The following is a 26,525-nucleotide window of genomic DNA, read 5'->3' as shown; positions in this document are numbered from 1 at the left end:
TACCTGCCCTCTAAGAGTTTTATTAAATTATTAAATAGTTAACATTTGTAAAATTGCTTAGAACAGAGCTGAACACTAATTATTAGAGATGGATTTTAATGTAGTTTGTCTACTAATGTACCTCTAATCAAAACTGGCCTGTGGTAGAAGCCAGAAATGGACTGACAGGAAGGAAGGGACATGAATAATGTTTGTAACTAACCCCTTTATAGTGCACACTCAGAAAGAGGAACTGGAAGTAAAGAACATTTTGGCACCAACTGATAACAGAGTGAGAAAAACACCGCAAGTGAGACTAAGGAGGAAGGTATGGGCATGGTGCTGGCGCCTGACGCTCAGTGCCTTGTCTAGCAGGGTTATCTAGATGTGCTCATTATCTGTTTCTTTTCTGATTATGATGGTTATTGAACACACAAGTATTTTAAAATGGCATTGCAGTAAAACAATGTTTCTGCCACCTTTTGTTAAATTCAAGTCTAGAAGGTCTAGAGAAAGGACCAAAAAGAAATAAGCTACTTATCCTTATAACATCATCATGTAAAAGTTAGCACATGGAAATGTAGTGCAAATCCATTGTTCTAAGTTACTAAAATAACTGAGAGCCTGAATTCAGTTTAGGAAAAGCAACACATACTGTGTGAAACAAAGGAGGAGTAATATGGGAGCAAAAACCTATGGACAGGCTTTCATAGCACAAAAGGATCTACTGGTCTTTCTTTACAAAAATACTTAATATACAAGAATAGAATGCATTTATATTAAGGGATAATTTAAAATTTAGTTTGTCACTTGTTCCTGCATCTGTACTTGAGTGAACTAGAGTAGTTATGACTAAGTAGAACGCGTTCTCTTACAAAGGTTCAACTAAACATCATGTATATATACATTCACGTGAAAATGTTCTGGAGCAACACAGATTAACAGACAGCATAGACAGTTGGAAGACATTAAGATAAAGATGAAAGGAACACCCAGGATTTACTTCATAAGGTAGGACATAGCTGGTCTGAGCCACTGTCTTCCTTCTCTACCTCCCTCTCATTGCCAGTTCAGTTAGATGTGTGATTTTTTTTAGATGTTTTCTAGGTTTTAGCTATCTTAAAATTCTTCTTGGTGCATCCAATAAACTTTCATTGGCCTTTAAGGAGTATTTAGTTTTAGCTGTTCCCCATTGAGAGAAGGGTTTTTTTTTTTTTATCTTATGAATTTTCTCTACCATTTTCCATAAAGTACATATTTCTTAACCTTACAGATGTAGAACAAGTTATCTCTTACAAAAAAAAAAAAAAAAAGGATTAAAGGATTTTGGGGGTAGAAAAAAACAAAGCCCTTCCAGGTAGGTCATTAAAACTTGTAACATAAATACATAAAAATTTCAAATGTTCACCTAGGTATGGTAGTATTAATTGTGTTGTTCCAGTTTTTGAATATATAGAATTCTATGTAGAAGATGAAGATGGTGAGTGTTCTGTTCTTACAAAAACAAGAAAAAATACACTCATATTATTTATACTACCAGAAGTCAATAAGTGCAGAAGACCAAGCTCGCCTGGTATGATGATAAATGATTAAGTAATGTTTCAAACTTTTTAGTTATAATACGTAGTCTTCCCTTCCCCATTGCCTGTGGTTATTGATGATGGTGTGCAGAAAAAAATATTTGCCAAAGCCATGTGATTTACTGCTCCAGTGTAATCCTCATTTAAGTTCTTATTTATTTTAATGATTAGCATTGCTAATCAAGAGGGATAGAAAAGGAAAGAAATGAGAATGCCTCCATTTGAGTGCAAGATTCAATTGACCAGCTGTATCAATATGGGATAACTGCTCAAACTTTTCTGACCTCTGTCTGCTTTAAATGGTTTCCATAAAAATCATTTGTATCTGGGAAAGTTGTCTGTGTAATATATAATTCTCTGTCCATATAAACGGTCATTGTTCTTTATCTTTAAATATCATATGATCTATGATGCCATTAACAGAAATAAAATAAAGCAGAAATGAAGTTGCATCTTGTTTTTGAATTTATATTGCTAAAATATTTAAACAAGGAAGCCCTTAAACTGAGATGGCTCTAATGCCTTGGTAACCTATAGAAGTAAATCAAAGCCTCAGCCAGAGTCAGTGCACTTCAATCCCAGAAAATGAAAGTTAGGAACTCAATTACAGCCAACAAGGCTCCCCCAAATAAGGCAACTGCTGAGGCTACAGTCAATCAAATAATTTCCTTGCTTTGCTTCTGCATCTCCTCTGTTTAAACCTTTCTCTTAGCTCACACATTAGACTATTCCTAACCACATTCAGCTAAGCACTGCTCAACTTGAGTTGATGCATGGCCAAATAAATTCTTGAAAATTTTGTAAGCTTCAGTTTATTTTTTAAAATATATTTCAGCTTTGTTTCCAGAAACCAATTACCTTGAGATAGACTCATCCTCTGAGTTTCAGAATGGTAAATGGGATAACCATTTCCGTGGTAAAAAGGAGACCAAGAGATCATCTTCAAATCACCAAAAATATTTTCACTCAACTGTAATAGTGGGTTTGTGACTGATGATTAACGGGCATTTTACTGATTTGTACTGAAATAAGTATGATTGTCCATTAAAAAAAAGTCTGTCATTGTCCATGGTAGGATGATACAGATATTATGTGGAGAGTTGTAATTGACTCCTCATTATAAAATCATGCTAAATAAAAAAATCTACACATTGCTGATCAGTTCACTTTGTTTTCCTGCCTGTCTACTGTTGCACCAAACCTCTGCAGGTGCCCTTGTGGCTGGTGCATTACCAGAGACGAAGCAGGACACAACAGAAATGCACATCAAAGGCACCAATTTGACCCAAATGGCTATTCTGTTTGACACATATCATATCACAGTTGGTAGCTGCAGTGTTTATTTAAATTTCAATGCTGATTAAGCCCTTTGCCAGTCCTGTTTTTGCAAACACATGCAAAGCTAAATACACCAACCCTTGTTAAATCAAAAGAAACATGCACAGCGTGTCAGGCAGTCACTGTTGTTATTACCAATAAACAAAAATGTATATGTTTCCCCAGTCTCGGTAGTGAAATGTGCTCTGTGTTTATGGAGTAAGCTAAAAGGGAAAAAAATTGTCTTAGTGAAGAGTTTGTCGACTCTGGCCCAGGGGTGTACCTGGGTCTCAACATCTGTCAGCTTTCTGGTCTGCTCTGCGGTTTGAGAGAGGAGGCTGGTTCCTATCTCGAGCATGGTGGCCGTGTGGTTCTGAACTGCATTCTGCTGTATCTGGGCCATCTCCGACTTCATATTTTCCACAATGTAGTTCTCAATCTGCAGGAGATAAAGGACAAAACATACTACATCATAAGCAAAGTCTCTCGGAGCGTGGAATATTTACAATGACAAAACAAGACACAGCTGGCAAATCAGCCATCTGGCAGGGATCCTCTGAATTTCTGGGAGCTGGGGAAATGGGAGCAGAGCACACAGGAACCCAGTTGCTAGTAAACTCCTAATATACCAATACATGCATATAATCATCACAATCGTAACAAGTATTTGTACTTGGGTAGTGCTTTCTTATTTTCTACAACTCCTTCAACCCTCACAAAAAGATGTGAGTTAGGCACTGATGGCCTCATTGGTTTTTGTGGGTTTATTGTTTGTTTGTTTGTTTTTATTTGTAGCTGAGGAAACAGAATCAGACAAAGGTCAATGATGAGCCCACAGTCACCCAGCAAGAATGCAGCAGTGTTCGTATGATCCTTTAAATCTCTATCTTGGTTCTCTGGTCTTTTCATTATACCATATTGCCCACTAATCTCTGAAAAAAACTCAGTCTCCCACTTTCATTTCTGTAATGAAAAGAGCATGCTGGGTTAGAGAATTACACAAGGAGTAGGAGGAAGACAGATGCCCAAAACACAAGCTTTTAGTAAAGTTCAGACAACAGTATACGGAATGAGCTGCAGAGGCAGCGAAAACCATTCTCAGTGCTCCTTTGATTTATTTAAATAAAATAAAATAAAAAGGCAATGAATGTATAACCCATAAAGCAGCATTTGCGCTCCCCGCCTTGGGTAACATTTCGTCCTCTATGGTGCCATCTTGGAGAATACTATGGTTGTAAAATAAATTGTACCATGGGGGCCAGGAAGAATTATTAAGTGTCTTACTGGAAGGGAGGGTGCTAGGCACTGCAGAGAGTAAAGCCGAGCATAAGCACTGCTTGAAAAATACAGAAGAAGCCCACAACTCCCTGTCGGTGCACTTACTTCTCCCCCACCACCCTGTGGTGACTACATTTTATTACCCAATTACACATATGGGGAAACTGCATCCCAGAGAAGTCAGGTCCAAGGCCACACACCACAAAAACAGCCAGACTTGGATTTGAGTACTAAAGTCCTTAACTTTCATACCAACACTCTCAACCACTTGATAGCTCTGCCAAGTTGTGCTCCACAAACCGGGTTCCAAATCATTAACAGCTACGTGATTTTTACTGATTTAGTGGACCATAATACATCCACTATTTTATAATCCATAGTAACATTATTGTCATGTAATAAATACAGTCTAAAGCTAAATTCCCCTTTGTGAAACCTTGGCAGCTCACTTTCTAACACCATCTCTTGCTTATTTCTATTTATCAAACATAAGTCTGCCCCAAGTGAAAGAAAATGAGAGGTTAGAATCAAACTCATACTGTTATTAATAAATTCTGACTATGTCCTTGGTAATATCAAGTAACTCCCCTTCATTCTTTATTCTGAAATTAGAAGAGAGGGGGAAAAATCAACCTACAAACATCTGTTATAAAACAAATATAGCACAGGTTAGAATAAATATCTAGAAATTATCTTGACAAAACATTTAAAAATAATAGAAAGGTAATGGAAAGGAAGGTAGGCCAGAGCATCAGACATCTGTTGTTTTGGATTCTGCATCATATTTCCCCTTCTCTCATAACATCCTTTGACTTTTGAGGGGGGAGTTATAAAAGGGTATATTCTTAAAAGTGGGAGGAGAATCTCCATCATGGAGATGTATACAACTGGCACTCATTAATTGTGTGGTTGGCACTGAACTAAGTGCTTTCTTTTTATAACAGTACTTAACCTTTACAAGTTTATGTGGTGGGTATTGCTATAGCTGCTTTAAAAGTGAGACTATTGAGGCCTAGAAAATCCACAGCAATTTGCCCAAGAGAAACAGTAAGTACCCCCAATGCCAAAACCCACATTCTCAATCTCTAACCTTTTCAATTTAACACTATTTAATTACTCTGTGATTTTACTATGTAGAGCCTCAACCTTGTATATTTATCAAAACCTCATGAGAAGCATTTTAAAAATGCAGATGAATGTGCAACACACTGGAACTCTGAATCGGAATTTTCAAGGGTATATACTGGACAACTTTATTTTTAAAAGCTTCCCAGTACAATTCTGATTTAGGCAAAGACCAATGCTTCTCAAAGTGTGGTCCACAGAATAACTGTCTATATGAGACCTGTTTTTCAACAGTCTGTCACGAAATGAAGAAACTGTAGTAGAATGCAAATTACCTTTGTCACTAAGCACTACTACAAATATAGTGTGTGTGTGTGTGTGTGTGTGTGTGTAGTAGCAAGACTCTGTCAATGAAGAAAGCCATGCTCTAATGCTTTAATTTACATTCTGGAGAAAACTTCTTACTTGTTTGCAAAATGACAACAATTTCATTGAGTAGCATTGATTTAGAACACTATATTTATTCAATGTCACATTCACTGCTTACCAAGAAAGTTCAAATAACAACCTGGTTTCCCACGTAGATTCGTCTAGTGAGAGAGAATTCACTAATCAGGGAGCTCCAATACATATCTACTTGATATTTAAACGTTATTTTTTAAAAAGTAGGCTCTATGCCCAAAGTGAGGCTTGAACTCATAACCCAAAAATCAAAAGATGCATGCTTGACCAGCTGAACCAGCCAGGCACCCTACATCAATTTCTTATGCAGCTGGTTACTGGGAGTTATTTCTCAGAGCTTAGCTTGCTCTGGGTATAATATAATCATTTCAGTCTCCATAAAGGAAGACACCTTCTGGCAAAGAGTTAGTACATCAAGGCTCAGCTGCTTTCTGATCCTATCTTTGTCCACTCCTATCTATTTAGTCTGTATTATTATGGCTTTTCTTAACTTTAAAAGTTAACACCAGCAAAACAACATAACTGCTTTACATAGGCATTCATCACAAAGATCCTCCCAATTCTGCTAACCCTGCTGTAGAAATATAGTAGGTCTCCAACCTATACTAAAATTCTTATTTGGGCTGCCATGATTAGTAACATGTATATAACTCCAGTCAATTATTTTTTAATCAAGTGGGGCTGCTCTCTCTAGGAGTAACTGCCTTTTAATGCAAAAGATAATGGCACAGTTAAGGAGCAAAAACCAGACGTAGTTGATTTAAAGGCTGAGGAGGGAGGCAGAAGTCAATATACAATGTGTGATTAATAAGGAGGGCTACTTTCATCTTATCTCTAAACATTCCTCTGTAGATGTGGAACTGTGAAATACATCTTGATGTGTCCTATCAGCCAGGTTCAGGAAAAATTTGTAACAAATTCAATTGTCCTCATATATTCCCTACTGGTTTTAAAAATTTGTTTGCAAAATATGATGGCTACTTCAAGTTTTAATATTTTAGAAGCCTCTAAGGTACAGACCTGAGAGATTATAAAGCAAGAGACTCCCAACGGGAAGCATCAAATAATTTGACTGTTCTGCCACTCTCAGTGTCTGACTCTAGATAAACTGGCCAAAAGACCAGCAAGAGAAGGGAGGATGCCAGCTGAAATGAGATAATGAACAATTAATGATGTTTAAAGCAAAGAAATAATGTTAAATTTGTAGTGATTCAGTGTTTAAAAAAGCTTTCATACACATTGACTGGATACAAACACCAACCCTACATGGGGAGTATTGGCTCTATTTTCTGATGTATTTAAGAGATGGTGCTCAGAGGCCTCAGGTGACTTAATAGAGATGAAAGAAAGGACTCAACACTACCTTCTGATGTTCCTTCCACTAGCTTCAGATTTAGGAGAACTGCTCTGTTATGGACTGGTTGGTTGATTGATTAATGAAGGAGTGATTTCCTTTTTAGCCAGTTCACTGAGAACTAATTTATGCACTTCTTCGAGAAAAACATGCATCATTGGAGAGTGATTACTTTATTCTGCTTCATCATACTGGATGCCAAGTTAATTTGAAGGGAGGTAAGAGGTTCTAGGGCCAGTTATGTGGAAAGTTCACTTTGCTATCACTTTTAATGCAGTGGGCCATTAAAAGTTCTTTCATCAATTCCTACCTTTTTTGCTTAGTATGAGATTTATAACATATTTGTTTTCTTCTACCCATTCTATTTCTTGCAAGCTATTCTAAAATAATAACAAAGAAAATAACAACAAGAACACACTAAGCCTCTACTAAGGTTAAGTATCTTCTTTTTAACAGTCTAGGCACTGTACTGCTTCCTCATTTCGCTGATAAGGAAACAGGAAGTTAGTGTAAATTATCTACCATCACACAGGAGTGGGTGAAAGAGCTGGTATGTTGCTTTGAAAGAGGCTAGGAGACCCTGCAGGTTGTGCTCCATTCTAAAGACAGTCATCAAGCACAAGCACACCACCACTAATGTCATAGACAAATACTGGTAACACATAATATTCATGCAGTAAATACATAAAGTGAAGGCTACAGAAAAGATGAGGAGAAACTTGTTTAAAGATTGATAATTTTTCATTTTTTAAATTTAATCATTTTCATACAGATTGATGGCTATAAGGTCCTGGGAAATGTTCATGTAGGAAAGCACATATATAGTCAACTGTGTGACAAGCTGCATTATTAAGTAGAGAAAAAATATTTTTAAGAAGTCAAGATTATCAGTCATTTGCAGTTCACTCACAAATCATTTGCCCATGTCTTTTGCCCAATGAGTACTATGACTTTCCAAGATGAGACAACTGTTTTGAGAGAGCTTTCTTACTGGGCCTTCAAGATTCTTGCTGCTTCGAATTCATGAGAACCAAAACCTGTGTGATACTATGACATGTCTTGCATATGAAATTCATTCTTTATCATTTCACTTCAAGGCCTCTCTTAAACAAGAGCATATCTTAAAGCACAAAGAATAGAATTTCTCCATGTAATTCTTAAGAAAAAAAAATTTTAAGCTCTATAAAAATTGACAAAGGCATTGTTCACTTAAAATATGTTGTAGATTAAGTGGACTCTTATTGAATGTTGGTGCATATGGTACTACTCAGTTATGGCAAAACAACCGTGAAATAAAGTAAAAGGGTAAATATGGGAAAGCAATAAAAAGGTAAAACAATGCAAAAAATGCTTTAAATGTTGATAGTTTTATCTAATATCCTTGTTTCATAAATCAGTGGCAATACTGAAAATACAACTACCTCTAGGTTTATGGTTTTATAAAAAGATGGCTTAGGCCAAATAAACTATTTGCAAGAATTTCTATTATTAGATCTCCCAGTATACTGTTTCTTTTACCAAATGGCAAACTAAAATTGTCTTTTTAGACAACAGATCTATTTAGCTGACATTTGAAATAGTTTCTGTACTGATACGCATGACATGAATCCCATTTCTCCTTTTGGTATCTGAAGGAGCACTTACTATTTATGGAAGAAAGAAAACCATTAGACTAAGCAAGCTAGAAGAGACATTAAAAATTATGGGCTCCCAAAATCTCATTTTATAGATGTGGTGACTGAGATTCAGAGAGGTTCTAGAAAGCAAGGTGAAACAACTAATTGATGTCAGATGTCAGGCTGTGTTCACTCAGTGTGTGGGAAACTCAGACTTACATCATCAAGCTGAGCCAGCAACAATGGTTGCCAGTGTTGTTGGCCCACCCCACATTTCCTTATTCCTTGCTTCCTGCTGTTTGCTTCATTTCTCCGGACTCCTGGTTTGAGGTGCCCTTTTGATAATACCAATTCATGCTCCATCAGTTTTTGGGGTGTTGACTCGGCTTTCTGCACTCTATCTTCCCTCCCAGCATTGATGTCCACCAGCTAGCTGTTCCTCAGTCACAGAGCCTAAGCATCCCCCTGATTTTATTCTTTCTATGCATTGCCACACAAATGGCAAAAACCGGAGCCAGATTCTAAAATTAGTTCAGGCTTATTAACCATGCATCATGTCAATTTAGTCCTAGCAAATATATGATAAATGCATCGTATGTATTAAGTCTGGTACCAGATATAATGTGTACAAAGAGTTGAGTCTTGCAAGACATAGATATGTCGAGATGAATCTTTTTTTTCTTTTTAAGATTTTATTCATTTATTTGACAGAGAGAGACACAGTGAGAGAGGGAACACAAGCAGGGGGAGTGGGGGAGGGAGAAGAAGGCTTCCTGCTGAGCAGAAAGCCTGATACAGGGCTTGATCCCAGGACTCCAGGAAAATGACCCGAGCTGCAGGCAGACGCTTAACAACTGTGCCACCCAGGCATCCCTAGATGAATCAACAACATTGGTAAATACTCGTTTACCTCTGACTACATTTCTTCCTGTAAATATTATTTCTGTTTGATAGGGAGAAGCTCTCAGCTATTGACAATAAGGTGAGTGGGACTTTATGATATCACCTCCAAAAGACTAATAGCAATACCCCCACTGAGGCACAGAGAGAAGCTAAGCTATCAAGGGCCTGCCAGAATATCCTCCATGAACAAATCCCGCAATAATTTTTCTTGGTTTTGATTCTTTTAAGACCACATTTTTGTGGCTATTGAAAGTGGTCTGTCACATATACAACCCAGAGTTGGGTCAAGACCCAGGAAAGTCATTCTCTCTCCACCTAAATGAATGAGATGTTTCCTATGCCAAAATATACCCTATTATCCTGGAAGCTCTCTTTTATATTAACCTTCACTTATACTCACCTGACAACCAAAAAAAATTCAGAGTCATGAAATTTTAAAATATAAGTATCTGCTTAATTTTTCCCCTTATATGTTTTTCCCTGCTTTACGTGTTTTTAAAGGGAGATGGTATATAAAAAGCACAGTCAGGCAGGAGTCAGGTTATCTGAATTTTAATCCAGGTACTATTACTGATTTATTCAACAAACTTGGGCAAGTTACTTAAACAATTTGGGTTTCAGATCTTGACCTATGAAATGAAGGTCTGGATTAGATTATTTTTAATGCTTGAAGCTCTCAAATTACTTGATTTAAAAATTCTCTTTTAAAGTATTAGAGTATGAAAGATTTTAATTTATTATAGAAAATTGAAATATGGATGTATATATTTATGTCTATAACATATATAATACATATCTTTAAAGGCAATTAGGAAAAAAATGCACAGGAACACTATATAAAAGCCTTAGATCAAGTTTCCAAAGCAAGCTAGAATTTCTGGTTTCCTTAATTCCCAGACACCATTCTGTCCAAAATATATTTCTTGTCTTTCACCAGCATGTCCTGGCTTTCTCCTTATGTTTCTTATATTAATGAATGACACCACTATCACCGACCCATTCATCCAAGCCACAGGGAGTCACCTTTTTATTCTTTGCCTTTGTTTTCAACATTCAGTCAGTCCCAGACTGTTGCTTCTGTCTCCTGAAGAGTGCCTAGGTCCATCCCTCTCCCTACTTCCCTTTACCCCTACCACATCTCTTTATTCTCATGGGCACTGACTTAGCTCAGATTTTGTCATTTTTCTCCTGGATTTGTTTTGGCCCTATAACTGCTCTCCTGACTCCAGACATCCTCCAGTCCATCATCCATGGCATAACCAGAGGGTCTATCTAAAACATAAATTTGTCCTCGTCACAGTACTGCTTAAATTTGACTTTCAGTGGCTTCCAGTACCTTCAGATAAAGTCATGACTCCTTAATCAACATAAAAGAATCTTTATGAGCTGTATCTGGCCTCCTTTGCCCTACTTGTAATTTATGCTCCAGCCATACCGAATTATTTTTCTAAATACACATTATTTTTTTTAATAAAAAAATGCACAAGGCTTTGCTTCCGATTGGAATATTTCTTTTCTATCTATCTTTTCATTGGCTAGGTCCTGTTTTCCAAAACTAAGTTCAAGTTCTTCCTCCTTAAGGAAACTTTTCATGACTCCCCTCTCTATAATATCTTTCTTTTCTTCTTCTTCTTTTTGAATATTCATTTATTTATTTTAGAGAGAGACAATGAAGTACAGAGGAGTAAAGGGAGTGGGAGGGAGAGAATCCCAGAAGACTCCCATTGTGGGGCTTGATTTCACAACCCCAAGATCATGACCTGAGCCAAAATCAAGAGTCTGAAGCTTAACTGACTGAGTCACCCACATGCCCTCTTCCTTTGTACTTCTAGAGCATCCTATGCCTTTTTTTTTTTTTTTTTTTTTAATAACACCATCGTTTTCAGTACACTACAAGCTCCTTGAAGGCAAACAACTATTCTTCCTGGTATCACTTAATACCTGGCCCGAAGTAAATAAATAAGTTAGAGTAATATTACATTTTTTTTTTTTTTAAGGTGAGTTCTATACCCAACATTGGGCTTGAACTCACCGCCCTAAAATCGGGAGCTGCATACTCTACTACCTGAGCCAGCCAGGTGCCTCTTGTAAATTTATTTTATCTTATTTTATTTTTTAAAGATTTTATTTATTTCAGCAAGGATGAGAGAGTGAGCTCACAGAGGGAGAGGGAGAAGCAGACTGCATGCTGAACTGAGAGCCTGATATGGGGCTCGATCCCAGGACCTTGAGATCATGACCTGAGCCAAAGGCAGACACAGACACTTAACAAACTGAGCCATCTGGGCACCCCGCTCTTCATAAATTTAAATAAATTCAAATAATGCATGAATCAATGCAATGAATCAATGACTAACAGACTCCAATTGTGAGCTTACATTTGTTTCTGAAAGAATAAAATATTGCATAACCAATTACTGATGATGCCTTTCTGAATGTCAACGGGAACAAAGTAAAGATGCAAAAGTAGATAGGTTTGAAGGCATATATTCTCACTTACTGGACCACATAACCCCACTTTGTCTTAACTGTACCTTTCTTCTTTTTTCAGTCATCTAGTTATAGGTAATTATTTAAATTAAGTTAAATCCAGCAAACACACTGAAAACTAACCATGTTTTAATTACTGCGCTACACAATGAAAGCAAAAGAATGAGTAAAACTTGATTCTGATTAATAAGACTATCTATAATACAAGTATATTACAAGTGCTAGAATGAAGGTACAAATGTTTGCCTACCTGCCTGTTTGGTGGGGGAGGGTGAAGGAATAAATGAAACCTCTAAATGCAGGAATCAAGGAGGTCTTCCTAGAGTCAGTCCTAAATGAGTACGGCAGAGGGGGCATACATTTCTTATGTCTGCCTTAACACACAAAAATGGAGCCTGAAAACCCTGGAGGCTAGAGGATAAAGAAGTAGGCAGGACTATGACAACGTGCAAGAAGCTATGCTGGCGTAGGCAAGATGATGGTCCTGACCACCTCCCGGAATACGCTATTCAGGAAGTGAAGAATTCTCTGGTCAGAATCAAGATCATGCCTTTGTGGCCCCACACAGAGCAAAAGCATACCTTCAGATTTTAATGCGAAATTCATTTAGTAGGCTCAGGCAGATAATTTCTTCATACTTTACCATATTTTCAAATATACTAAGTATAAATTCACCTACTTAATAACACATATAAGTATATGTATGTATATGTGTGTGTATTTACTTGTGCACATGTGCTCTCATACACATATATCCCTCTACTCCCAACATATGTGTGTCAGATTCTTCATTATATCTTGAGGTTCTGCTCATTTCACTATAGTTAATTTCATTAATGTCCAATTTAAAATCACCAATGCATTACTTTTCTGTGGATGAGTTCTATTTTATGTCAAATTTAATCACTATAGATAATACCTGTTTAACAGTCATGGACAGCTACAGTATACTGTCTAACATTTGAGAAACTTTTTTCCTAAATTCTGAATTTACACTTAGATGATAGAGAAAATGGATGAAACACAAAGCAACTTTATACACTTTGTTTTTATACCAATCAAAAGTGATAATTTACAAAAAAAGAAGATACTGTTTGAAACAGAAAATTGTAAACATTTATCTTCCTTTAATTGAATGGTTTTGTTGTTGTTGTAGTTTTGTTTTGTTTTAGTTTCTAGTTTATCTGGAATAACATTTATCCCCTTGTATGCTACATAAAATACATTCCGATTCACTTAAAAAAGAAAGCTTTGATATTTGAACTAGTGAGCACCCCAGCAGACAGTAACTGTGGGGGGTTGATGAATATAAGAGACTATCTACAGGATAATACTAAGAAACATCTTCTGCAAACTCTGTTCTTTTTCTCCTATGACAAATGACAGTGATGCAAACAAGCAGCTTATGTTATTCATCTTTAAGGAAAAACTCCTGCATTAAAACACTGTAGGCCAGGTCATGCAATTTAAATACTTAGCAGATGAGTTTAAACATAAGTATAAAAGCCTAAATAATTAAGAGATTCATAGATTTTTCAGGAATTCCCACTACAAGGTAGAAAACTGCTATCATTTTACTCTGGTATTTCATATGAAATTGCAAGGTATTGCACTTAAAATCTAACCTGTTCAACATTCTGACTTTTTAGGCTATTATCTTTCCATACATCCTACTTCTTCCCTTGAAATAAAAGTGATCTAGTCATCTTCCTTCTCTTCTTAAATTATATATGTGTGTGTGTGTGTGTGCATGTGCATGTGTGTGTGTGTGTGTGTGTGTATGGGTGTTTTCTCCTACAATGTGGGATTACTCAATGGAACATACAGTAAGTTTGTATAGGCATAAAGCTGTCAACGTCATTGCATAATAAACATTCCAAAGTATTATGTGAGGTCTAACTTTTCCTGAATAATATTTGAAGTAGTTCTTATTTAAATTACCCTTGGTCCAAGAACTAGAAAGATTATGAGGATGAAGACAGTTATTCAAAGTCTAAGAAAGGGACAGTGATTGCTAACATTTTAGAAGTGATATGAAATCCCTCTTTTTCTTCATTTTCATCAAAGGACTACAGACACTCAGCATTGTTTCTTCTTTCACAAAGACCATATTGGTGCCTTGGCGATGCTTGTTACATCTCCAGTGCTATTGGAAGGGAGCCCAAATTACCATTACAGTGAATAGTCCCTCTTAGAATTAACTGCACACCATGAGAATGAAATGAAGCATAAGTAACTATTAAAATACCTGCTCTCATTACCACATGTACTGCCAGAGGAATTTTGTAAAAGCCCCTTTTTAAATTTATTTATTTATTTATTTGAGAGAGAGAGAGAGAGAGATCACAAGTAGGCAGAGAGGCAGGCAGAGGGAGAGGGGGAAGCAGGCTCCCCGCCTGGCAGAGAGCCCGATGCGGGGTTCGATCCCAGGACCCAGAAGTCATGACCTGAGCTGAAGGCAGAGGCTTAACCCACTGAGCCACCCAGGTGCCTCATGTAAAAGGCCTTTTTATAATGACCAACTGATCTAGTTTGGAGAGCTGTAGGTCACCTCACAGTTTTCTTCCTGATTTTATCCCCAACCCCAACAAGCAATGATCACTCAAAACCTTCTATTTTTCACTAATTGAAGAAAGGCTGATCTGATTTATAATAAATTCTAAAATCTTGGAATCTTAGAAATACTAGACATTACTAAGCTCCCATTAAGATTTAGCAAATATCACATTTTGACCTTTGCTTTGAATTCTTTTTTTAGTAAGAAATAAAATGTTGCATAGATGAACTAAGTACCCCTTCTACATACACACAAGAATTAGTCATTATCCTGAAATTGATATCGACTTATACTACATAGGTATATACACAAAATAATAAACCATGTCATTTTATTTTTCATTATATTTTCAAGATTTACAAAAATGTTACCTTATTGTATGGCTCCTTCAACTCTTTCACTTTTTAATCAACATTAGGTTTTTGAGACTGAGATGTGTATTGGCAGTATAGTCTTATTATGCATTATGGAACTGAATAAGATTTCATAATTTTAACTGATAATAAAAATAGTCTTGTCCCCGAAGGCCTGACTTACTCTGAAGACAGGAGTACAAACTATTTAGACCTATTACCCTGAGTACGAAGAAGAGGCAAATTGTTTCTCAACATCTCAGTAAACCCTTAGCACTTCTTCTCTAAGGGGTGGAAGGAAAGCTGTGTGATGAATCGTGTCCCATTTATAGAATATATTTCAAGAATTTGTACAAATAATTTTTATCTTTAACAAATAGTTATTTCCCAGAGAGAGCAATTAGGGGGTTGAAAAAGAAAGAGAAACAAGAAATCAAGTTACCAGAACGAAAAATTAATTCTATAGTCTTTTCAAACATAAATTACTATGTTAAAATTTTAAAATAACCATGACCACAATCATAAAGGCAGCCCTTCCAACTTTCTAGGCAGGCTTCCATTGTAGAGACTGTATAGTCTAGACTTTACGGCACAAAGTGACTAAAAAGAACCAGCTTTTCATGGCTTAAAAACAAAACAAAACAATACAAAAACCTTTCTTGCTCAACATAGTAAGCAGTATACAAAATGATATATTTATTTAATACGTTCTCAATTATGATAAATGTATTCAAACACATTTGTATGCACTGGAAAAAGAAAAGAAACACTGAATTGTGAACAGTGCCTATCTATGGCTGATGGGAATACAGGTGAATTTTATTTTCTTCTTGAAATAGTTGGTATTTTCCACTTTGTTTAAAAAGAATGAGAATTTAATTTTATATTCAGGAAAAAACAACAACAACAAAAGAAGGAGAGAAAGACAAAAATGTGCTTAGAATGCATTCAGTCTGTGGGAAACTTCGAAACACCTGGCAATTTAGTAGTGGTGTGGTCAGAGCAAACCTGGAAAACAGACTATGCCCCTTTGGTTCCACTGGCTTATCTCCTCTAGTCCTGTCCTTTATGCCTGCCTTTATGAGAACCAAAGAAAACTAATAAACAGGAGAAAACAAAGAGCAGAAACAGCCTCAAAGAGTCTCTTCTGATGGGGAAAGTTTGGTGGAAAGCCTCTAATAATAGCCATTATCTACTGAGGCTTCCTATGTGTCAGCCAATGAGCCAAGGTCTTTATATACTTTCCTTAAATTCCTCACAGCTGTCCTTTGGAATAGATATTGTTACCATTTCATACCGATAAAATGGTCGAAGTGCTGAGAAATTAAATAATGTGATCAGGGTCACAGAGCCCAAGCGCTACAGCTGGTATTAAAACTTTGGTCTGATTCGCAGGTCCACTCTCCTTCCACTAAAGTCTGCCTCAGCATCTTGTTAGTGCAAGGCTCCCAAAGGGCCATTTCCTGCCCAAATCTGTCTAGCTGAAATATTTTGTTTGGCTAACCCATCATTTCAAGTACAGCTTCAAGCCTTCAGCCAGGATGGGTGAAACTCCCGGCCCTTTAACTATTAAAGTAAGCTGTCTTGATCCCAAAGGCATTGCCACCAGTTTGGGGGCGGGGGGAAGAGGGAAGAAGGCACCTAACATTTGCCTATCACTTTCCAATGGTTAAAAACAAACAAAAACCAATCATGCAAAAACTCTGCATTCACTTGTTTTCCTTTTTTAAAATCAATGAAAAATCACTTTCACCACTATCATGCTTAGGAATATCAACAGAATGATTAAGTCAATATGTAATGGGCCCTTGGAGGCCTTCCTAAACTGAGCATAAAGTAATTATTTTATATGACAAGGTGACTTATTCTTTCCTTAGCTCATGATGATATGTTATTTATAGCCTCATTAATTATCCTTGCTGAAAAGTATTTTCTTTCATTTACTCAACCAAAACAGAGATAGCATCATCATATGGCATATGGATTAGTATTATTCTTGTTCTCCTATTCACTACACTATCATCCTTTCAAACCAACATAAATGTCAGGTGAATCCTTATTCTCATGTTTGTACACACACTTTGAAAACTTATTCTCATGGAGTGTACTCTAACATTATGACGTTAAAAAAAAAAAGCTTACCAACAACATTTTATCAATAATCTTCAAATGAACATTTTTTTTTCTTTTTGAAATAAGTGTTTTCTAGGTTACTAAGTAAGTGTTCTCTAGGTTAAAACACATTGAGCTATATCTAAATTGAAACTGCTAAAGTGATATAATTTTTGCTCAAAAAATTTAGGTTGTCCTGTACCCCTGGGGATAAAAATATATGTTTATAAAAAATTAAAAAAAAAATTTAGGTTGTCCAAAGTTGTACTTACAGCTAAATATACTTACATAAGTTTTGCAGATATATATATTTATATAGAATATTGAATTGGAATACATGAATACATACATACCTATCTATAAATACATATACATACACATATATGTGATAAAATAATAGACTGTAATTGTTGCCCCTTGAAAATTCTATGTTTTATCAAGTCAGTGTAAGATTACAGAACAGTAGATCAGATAATGACAAAGACATACAGGTACACACACAGATGTGAGAGTGTAATTATGCATGTTTATATAATATATACACATATATTTTCTTATATGGGATGAGCACAGTTTGTGCCATGGAGCTAAAATGATGCAAAAGATACAGTTCTTACCTAGTCCCTGTCTTAGTGAGAAAGCCAAGTATATTAATAGATAACATCATTATAATGTGGTAGCTATTAGAATAGAAAGAGCTTGCAAAAGATTATGAAGTAGATACCCCAAGTTTATGAAATCCATGACATTTTGTTCCATACACTCATAGAGAAGGACTAAAGAGTTTGGTAGATCCTCTCAGTTAACTCAACATGACTGAGCACAAACATAACTTAGAGAAAGCACATACTTCTCAGCTTCTTGTCTGTCCTGATATGCATTCCCACAAAGGGCTGGTTGCTTTTAGCATTCAATTTCATCATGACCTTTTTTACTTAAAATTATATCAACATTATCATTTTTAGGGAACCATGAAGCCCGAACTTTATATATCCTAGGATTCCACCTGCAGCTTTCACATTCTTGACTTCTTAAAGCCAAGGATTCTCATGCCAGAGCATGAGATATGTTACATTTAAGAAGTCAGGTGAGTTTGTTGAAAAGTCACCACGGTATCAGGAAATCACACATTTGCTTTCTTACAACTTTTTCATTACAAAAAATGGAGAGTTAGAGAGGACAGATAATTTTCCTCAAAATGCAGTTAAATAGAGCTCAGTGCAGAGCCAGAATTCTCACCCACCTTGCCTGAACCTAGAGCTTGCGATTGTGCTACCATACTCCATGCCCATCATCCCAGTTGCAAGAATCTCTTAGTGCAAATGTTAAGATTTGCTATGGTCCACTTGATCCCTTTCAAAGTGGGAGAAAGATCTTGGTGAAGCCATAGGTGGGCAGAATCTTGTAGGATGCCGGGCTGTCTTTAGAGTAGCATTGTGGAGTGCTCCCAGAATATGTCATCAGGAGATTGAGAGGTGTTCACCCCCCCCCCCCCACTTTATCAGCCATCTAAACTTTAAAGTCTTACTCCATCAGTAAAAATCATCCTGCTAATTCTACCTATCCTAAGTATCTCATAGGTTTGTTGTAACAATCAAATGAAGTGTGTGAAAACATTTGGCCATCTACAAGATGCTATGCAAATGACAGGTACTTGTATTTTGATCTGGAGCCAGGCTGGGAGAAGCTGTTTGGAAATCTATTAAAAGAAGTGTGAATTCTCTGTTGTCATACATATTCAAGAAGAAGAAAATTAACAGTTAAAATTAGCCATCAGATTTTTTCTTTTACCAAAGGCAGATTTAGAGCCATATGAAAAGCAGCATATGAAAAGCAGCAGAGAAAAGTGAAAAAAAAGAGAATGCATTGGATGGACTCTTACAGCTCGGGGCTGACCAGTGACTAGCTGTATGATTTTGAGCAAGTTGTCTTCCTTCTCTGTGCTTCAGCTTCTGGATCAAGAAAATGGGAATAATAATATACTGACATCACAGAATTGTTTAAGGACTAAAGAAAAATCACAAGAGATCCATTCTTAAAAGCCTAGCTTCCTCTTACTTTGTGACTATGAAGAAATCACTTAACTATTCTAAGCCTTGGTTTCCCCATCTGTAAAGTAAAGGTAATGTTACTTATGTCAAAGAAATTTTGTAAAGTTAAAATGAAAATACTTTGTAAACAATAGCCATATAAAGATAAAGGATTTACAACACCATGTTGTCGATTCCTGATACTACTGCCTACCTAATGTTAGCGTTTTGCCAACCTTCATTCTTTTTTTTTTTAATTTTTTTTTTTTTATTTTTTATAAACATGTATTTTTATCCCCAGGGGTACAGGTCTGTGAATCACCAGGTTTACACACTTCACAGCACTCACCAAAGCACATACCCTCCCCTAGCCAATCTTCATTCTTAAAGAACTGTGAAGTATCTTTCTTATTTTATACTCTCGGGAATCTATGCACTAAATGGTGGACAAAATGTCTGGGAAAAAATAATGGTATTTTATTGTATTTTAATATAATGTCAGAAAGCCATGTATTATATATATTCACTAATTCTTCCATACTTTATAGCCACAGGGTATAGAGTAACCTCCTATACAACACATGCTAGTTCTTGCAAAGCTTCAGAAGAAACTTTCTCCTTGAGCCATTATAACCCAGAAATATCTATAATTATGATTTTGATGATGATTAGACTATGAATTGCTAGGCCAACAATGAATAAAGTGAAAGACTACAGTGAATTAAGTTCCCAGATCCTTTATAAAAATCTGTGTGTGGTGGGAAAGGGGGGGAGGTATTGGGGGAAGATTGTAAAATGGGAGAAAAAAAAGAGACAGCTTCTTTTCTTTAACATTTTAAACATTATAGTCACAGTAACTTGCTGAACATCTGACTTAAAAGCAGATAAAGTATGAAATTATTCACATTATAAAAGTATTCATCACACTACTTAGGATAACGGGAACCTGGAGAGTAACAATACTGTTTCGTTTTCTGAAATTGACTGATAAAGACAAAGAATTTCAAGTTACTGATGATAACTCTCAATAAAAATTTAAGGCAAAGAAAATATGCCATTAAAGCAACAAAAACAAATTTACTTGTATGTTTCACTACTGGACATTTGGCATATTTGACAGTGTCAATGGTTCTTTTCTCCATGAGAAGCAGTAACTTGTTAGATAGATTAATGTTTAGAATTTCAAAAACCTCAGGGGCTTAGAACTTCTTTATTTAATCACACAACTAAAAAGGTCCTTATGGATGCTTGCTATATAAAAGATTCCAGGCAAGTCAGTCCACTGGGATTTCTGAGCTGCCCGTGTCACTTACCATTAATGCATCTGAAAACCACTGTGCTACTGGACATGAAGCACTGAGCTTTGTCCTTGCCTGGGGCGTGTCTAATGATATAACACGGGAAGGTCATGGCACTGTGCACTTTGGGATTTCATCCCTTTAAATGGGATTCTAGACAGGAAGAGACTCTCTCACACAAAGGCATTAAAATACTCCAGTTTCCAAGACATTTTGGAGAGAGACAATCACAAGAACAGAGTAAGATTAGTTCTCCTCAGGTGAAAACAAAAAGTGAGGTTAGAATAATGCCATTTTCTCTCTCTCTGTGTTTTTGTTTGTTTTCTTTTCTTTCTTTCTTTCTTTTTTTTTTTAACTGTAACCCCTAGTAAGGGGAATAGTTTTAATCTGGACAAGAAACAAATACAGTACACACACACACACACACACACACACACACAAAGCTTGCATGTGAACTCAAATAAGAAACAAAAGTTTCATGAATCCAGGATACTGACCCTCTGAAACTTGGGTATTTTATTTCATTTCTACAGGAAGATTTGATTCGAACCAAGTTTTTGGTTCACAACCTGAATCATGATGTTCAATTTATAAACACTGGGTTATAGCCGATATTCATAATTACTATTTATTATATTCCCACTGTGAATGAGGCAATGTGCTGAGTAGTTTGCTCACATAATAGCATTTAGACCTCAAAGCAACCATCAGAGATGAATGTTGTCATAGCTATTTCACAGATGAGGCATCTGAAATGAGAACTTGGCTCTGGTTGTGCAGCCAAGAAATGGGAGAGCAGAGACTAGCAGTCAATTCTTTCCAAATCATACTCAGAATTGTACTTCTTATACTACCAAAAAGCCAAAGAATTCTGACTAGAGTGGCACAAAAAGCTGTTTCTGTACAGCAAAAAAAAAAAAAAAAAATATATATATATATATATATATATATATATATATATATAGCAGAACCTAATGCATGTTCCATTTTGTTTTTAAGATCATTGTGTGTATCTAACATACACTCAATACAGATTTTCTTAGAACAGGGGTTCTTTTTTTTCTTTTTTCCTAACAAATCTCGCTGTTATTACTATAAGTGACCAATTGCAGAGCTTACTGTGTATGGTTATATTTAGACACTCCAGTAGGATGAATTCTAGCTGGTTACAGAATTTAAAGGCACTTTAGCATGGTAATCAGCCTCTAAAATAGTCCAATGATTCCCTCTTTCTGGTATTCATATCCTTGCACAGTCCCCATCCTGCATTCTACTGGAGTTGTCTGGTTCCCAAAAGAATAGCAGAAGAGATATGTCACTTCAACAAAAGACACCACCGCTTCTCTTACTTTCTCTCTCTCATCACTCTGGGGGAAGCCATAGACATAAGCAGTCTAATGCAAAGGGCCACATGGTGAGGCTCTGAAGACTTTGACTAACAGCCAAATGAATGACCTTGGAATGGATTCTCTAGCTGTAGTCAGGTATTTGGAAACCATGGGCCCAGCCAATAGTTTGACTATACCCTCACAAGGAACCCAGAGCCAGAATCACCCAGCTAAGATGTCCCCAGATCCTTGATTCTCAGAAACTACATGACATGATAAATGTTTGATATTTTTTTTTAAAGATTTTTACTTATTTTTTGGACAAAGATCACAAGTAGGCAGAGAGGCAGGCAGAGAGAGAGGAGGAAGCAGGCTCCCCGCTGAGCAGAGAGTCCAATGTGAGGCTTGATCCCAGGACCCTGAGACCATGACCTGAGCCGAAGGCAGAGGCCTTAACCCACTGAGCCACCCAGGTGCCCCAGAAGTTTGATATTTTAAGTTACTAAATTTCGGCCTAATTTGTTAAGCAACAATAATTAATACAACAGAGCTTAAGCTTTGTAGGATACTATCTCAACAGAATTTTTGTGTACCTACATTATATAAGACTTTTAATACCAAAAAAAGCAGTCCAAACGTAACAAGATACTCAAATTGCAAAAATTAAGTAAATAAACTAAATCACAAATGGTGTAGGAAATAGTTCATTATTATGTTTTAAAGGCAAACTATACAGTCTAGAATAAAAGCTAGTGATATAATTTATTAATCACTGAGATTTCTAAATCCCAAGTTAATATAACAATGTCAGCCAATCTATTAATTGGCATCCTCTTTATTCTTTTCAATCACTGATTATTTAAAAATCACTGGCACGTCCCATTTAAAGCTGAATTAGAAAAAAAGAACTGAAACTCACATATGTTGAGTTCTGTTACTATTTGTAGCTTATGGTGCGGCTACTCTGAAATTTGAAAAGTAGACAAAGTGGGTACCATTATTCTTCTTACCTCTCCCTCTGGTGCCTAGGATTCTTATGCTATCTTCCAGCTTCCTAACCCCTTCTACTACAGTATTCACCCAGGTCTGCTTTTCCTCACAATAACTTCTCGTTGCATTAATTTACACAAAAGGATGAATGAATGATTTCCAACTTACCACTCTTCTGGTTATTCAAATTTTTTAAATGATACTTGTTTACTCAAGTAAATCCTGCCTTTTGGGATTACAGGGATCATTATAAACTGAATGAAGATTTTTGTAATTGAAAATACATCTATCTTACCTATGCCATATGGACCAAAACTGAAATTCTTAGAAAAAAAAAAAATTAACTTGCTTTATGATGATAGAATTGTCATTCAATTACCTATAATTTTGAATACAATTTTTTAAAAGATTTTTATTTATTTATTTGAGAGAAAGACAATGAGAGAGCATGAGCGAGGAGAAGGTCAGAGGGAGAAGCAGACTCCCCGTGGAGCTGGGAGCCCGATGTGGGACTTGATCCTGGGACTCTGGGATCATGACCTGAGCCGAAGGAAGTTGTCCAACCAACTGAGCCACCCAGGCATCCCTTGAATACAGTTTTTAAACTTCAGTACTGTTGACATTGAGGGAAGCATAACATTTTGTTGTGTGTGAGTTTTTAGGAGAGCATCTTGTAAATTAAGGGCTCTCTAGCAGCATGGCTGACCTCTACCCACTAGATGCTAGTAGCACTCCAGCTGTGATAATCAAAAATGTCTCCAGACATTGCCAAATGTTGCCAAGATTATGCCCAGTTGAGAACCACTAATAAAAATAATTGCTATGTTTTTGAGCAACTATGCATGTGAGTTTACTAAGGGGATATAAGAAAGTAATTTCCGGAAATGCTGTGGGCTTATTCAGGAGGTGACTACTTTCCCAGTACTTCTAAAATTGCAATCATACCATAAAGCCAAATGTGTTTGTCTAATTCTTATCCCACATCCTTGAGTAAAAGGCAGATATTGAAACAACTAATTTTATTTTAAACTTTTAAATTCTATTATTTAATTTATCCGATAACTGAAATTTGGCCATATTTACAGAACACAAACAGACATTCACATACACTGCAAGATCTGGAAAGCGTCAAGGCTGTCTCGCCTGAAATGTCCTCTCTTTAAAGACGAGGGCCCAGAGAAAAGAAGGCCTCACAGAGATTCAATCATTCTGTAAGGATTAGAATCCAAGTCTCTGCCCCTCAACTGCCCTTCAGTGAGGTGGAAACAACAAAATATACTTTCATCTGGCTAGCAGCTCACCAACACTACACATAATTTTCTCTGTGCTCCTGTGTTTGTTATATACACATACTTTGGGGCACCAACCAAAAGACATGGGCTTGAACTGAACCCTGCCAAGTATTTGCTTGACCCAGGGCTAAGGCTCAATTTCTTAGCCTCGGTTTCCTCATCCTTTTTTTAAAAAAAGATTTTATCTATTTATTTGAGAGAGAGACAGTGAGAGAGAATGAGAGGAGAAGGTCAGAGGAAGCTCCCCGTGGAGCTGGGAGCCTGATGGCAAGACCAAGCCCAGTACTCCAGGATCATGAGACCCTAGCAGAAGGCAGTCGCTCAACCAACTGAGCCACCCAGGTGCAGGATTCCTCAACTTTAACATGGGGATAATACCAAAGTATTGCAAAGGCTGCTTTATCAACTATCACGTGGTTTCAATGTGAATTACCTTATTGTAATGCTAAAATGTTGGCAATATTTATACATATGGTAATGTGAATGCATACTAAAGTTTGTCTTAGATTGAAAAAGTGATAATCCCAATGCTGTCCAAACTAAATTTACAAAGTGCTTCTGCTATTGCTGTGATAAGGTGCTAAAAATGGCCTCTTTGACAAAGCGTAAATCCTTTTCCATTTCCTAACTATTCTTTTCAGTATCTCAATTCCCTACTCTCTTAAGTGGGAATTAACTTCAACACTATTTTTAGTCAAGTACAAAATAGATTTTCTTCATGAATAGGAAACTGCATCTGCAGAAAGTATGTGGATTTTGAAGGAACACTGTCTTTTTGCCAATGTGTCTGTAAGTCACAACATCATATTTAAAATCCAGAGGTTGAATTCTGAAATATGCTAGAACATGAAAAATAGACAATTGACCACTGTGGGAACTGGACAGCAGATGCAGTGATGCTGTGTCTGAGTATAATTATTGTTGCTGTTTTGGAGAATGAAATGAGACACAGATTTAAGGGGTGAAATGATGTTGTTCACAAGAGATAGTTCATGGAAGCAATTCTTCTCCAACAAGGTACTGTTTACCACATGAATCTGAAAAAAAAGTTTGATATGTTCTACTCTGACGGAAGCTTTCTTTTCTGGAGGCTCTTAAATATATTCTTTAGTACATCATTAATTTCTGATGGACTGAAAGATTTGTTAGATTTCTCTAAATGCCTCACTTTCCTTAGGAAACAGACTAGATTTTCGGAGAAAATCTGATTTTGGAGAAAATCTGATTTACTGTATCTTATAATGTGGTAAAGGACTTAATTAAGAATAAAGAAATAGATGAGCATAGTGATTATTTTTTATTGTCTCTCATTCTTTTAAAAGAGATGACCTAGTTAAAGAGAAATGACTTGGAAAGACACCACCAGTGCTTAGCACCCAACTCCTGAAATGCCTTTTTTTCTAGTGACATTCAGCTGTTTAGTTCTCTTTCCAAAGAATTTCTGAACTTAGCACCACTTCAGTTGGCTGCTTTAAGAATGCTGACCTTAATTCCTATTTAAGAAAGTAAAGGGTTAGGATTAATGTTTCCTTTTTTATATATGCTGCCTTATAAAACCCTTTCTGTTTACTCATAAAAGAAATTTGCCAGCCTTTTTTTTTTATTGAAAGGATTAAGACAAGATTATTTCCATCCGAAAAGTGTGATCAGATATAGTTGTGGGAAGCAAAAAGGAGACCAAGAGAGCCAACTGCAATAGACTGTAATATGACGCTACAGACTAGATTATCGGGTATATTTATCAGGAAATTATTATAAGATTATAAAGTATAATATTTGCATTTAATTATAATTTACACAATAGCAGTTCTCATGAGGAAATATACGTTTAAAAAAAGACAAACAAATTAAGCCAACATGCTCACATGCACTGTATATTCTGGCCGAGGTCACCATAGTAGTTGGACAGGTTCTGTATGCCCAGGGGCACTCAGCCACTGGTGTGGGTGGAGGCCAAAATCAATCCACGTTTAGCTGTGTAAATTTTGGTGTGCATGGTGCAGGACTGAGGTGTTTTCCAATGTTCTCAGACACATTAGATGGGTTAGTGATGGTCCCTTCTGGACTATTTAAGGTCCCAAATGGCCTTTCATCTAATGAGGTCAATTTTTTCCTTTTTTTTTTTTTTTTTTAAATAGGTTTTTTTTTTTTAATTTATTTATTTATTTTTTTTAATTTTTTATTTTTTATAAACATATATTTTTATCCCCAGGGGTACAGGTCTGTGAATCGCCAGGTTTACACACTTCACAGCACTCACCAAAGCACATACCCTCCCCAATGTCCATAATCCCACCCCCTTCTCCCAAACCCCCTCCCCCCAGCAACCCTCAGTTTGTTTTGTGAGATTAAGAGTCACTTATGGTTTGTCTCCCTCCCAATCCCATCTTGTTTCATTTATTCTTCTCCTACCCACTTAAGCCTCTTGCCATTTGCGACAACATGGATGGAACTAGAGCGTATCATGCAATTTTTTCCTTTTTAACAATGCTATCAGAAAAAAGGGAAGCTCATGTCTCTA

At 36.4% G+C, this 26,525-nt stretch overlaps 1 protein-coding gene across 4 annotated transcripts in view; it reads right to left on the bottom strand.

Moving 5' to 3' along the window:
* The window catches only part of ANGPT1 (angiopoietin 1), a 339,791-nt gene that overhangs the window by 98,158 nt on the left and 215,108 nt on the right, over positions 1 to 26,525 (bottom strand). For all 4 annotated transcript variants that reach the window (XM_082720024.1, XM_082720022.1, XM_082720023.1 and 1 more), the window contains one exon: positions 3,160 to 3,315. In XM_082720024.1, the coding sequence (XP_082576150.1) occupies positions 3,160 to 3,315 (156 nt within the window). The remainder of the gene's footprint in view (positions 1 to 3,159; positions 3,316 to 26,525) is intronic.

The sequence above is a fragment of the Mustela nivalis genome (assembly GCF_964662115.1).
Source record: "Mustela nivalis genome assembly, chromosome: 2".
NCBI classification, from domain to species: Eukaryota; Metazoa; Chordata; class Mammalia; order Carnivora; family Mustelidae; genus Mustela; species Mustela nivalis.
This window is presented reverse-complemented; position numbering and strand designations above follow the sequence as displayed.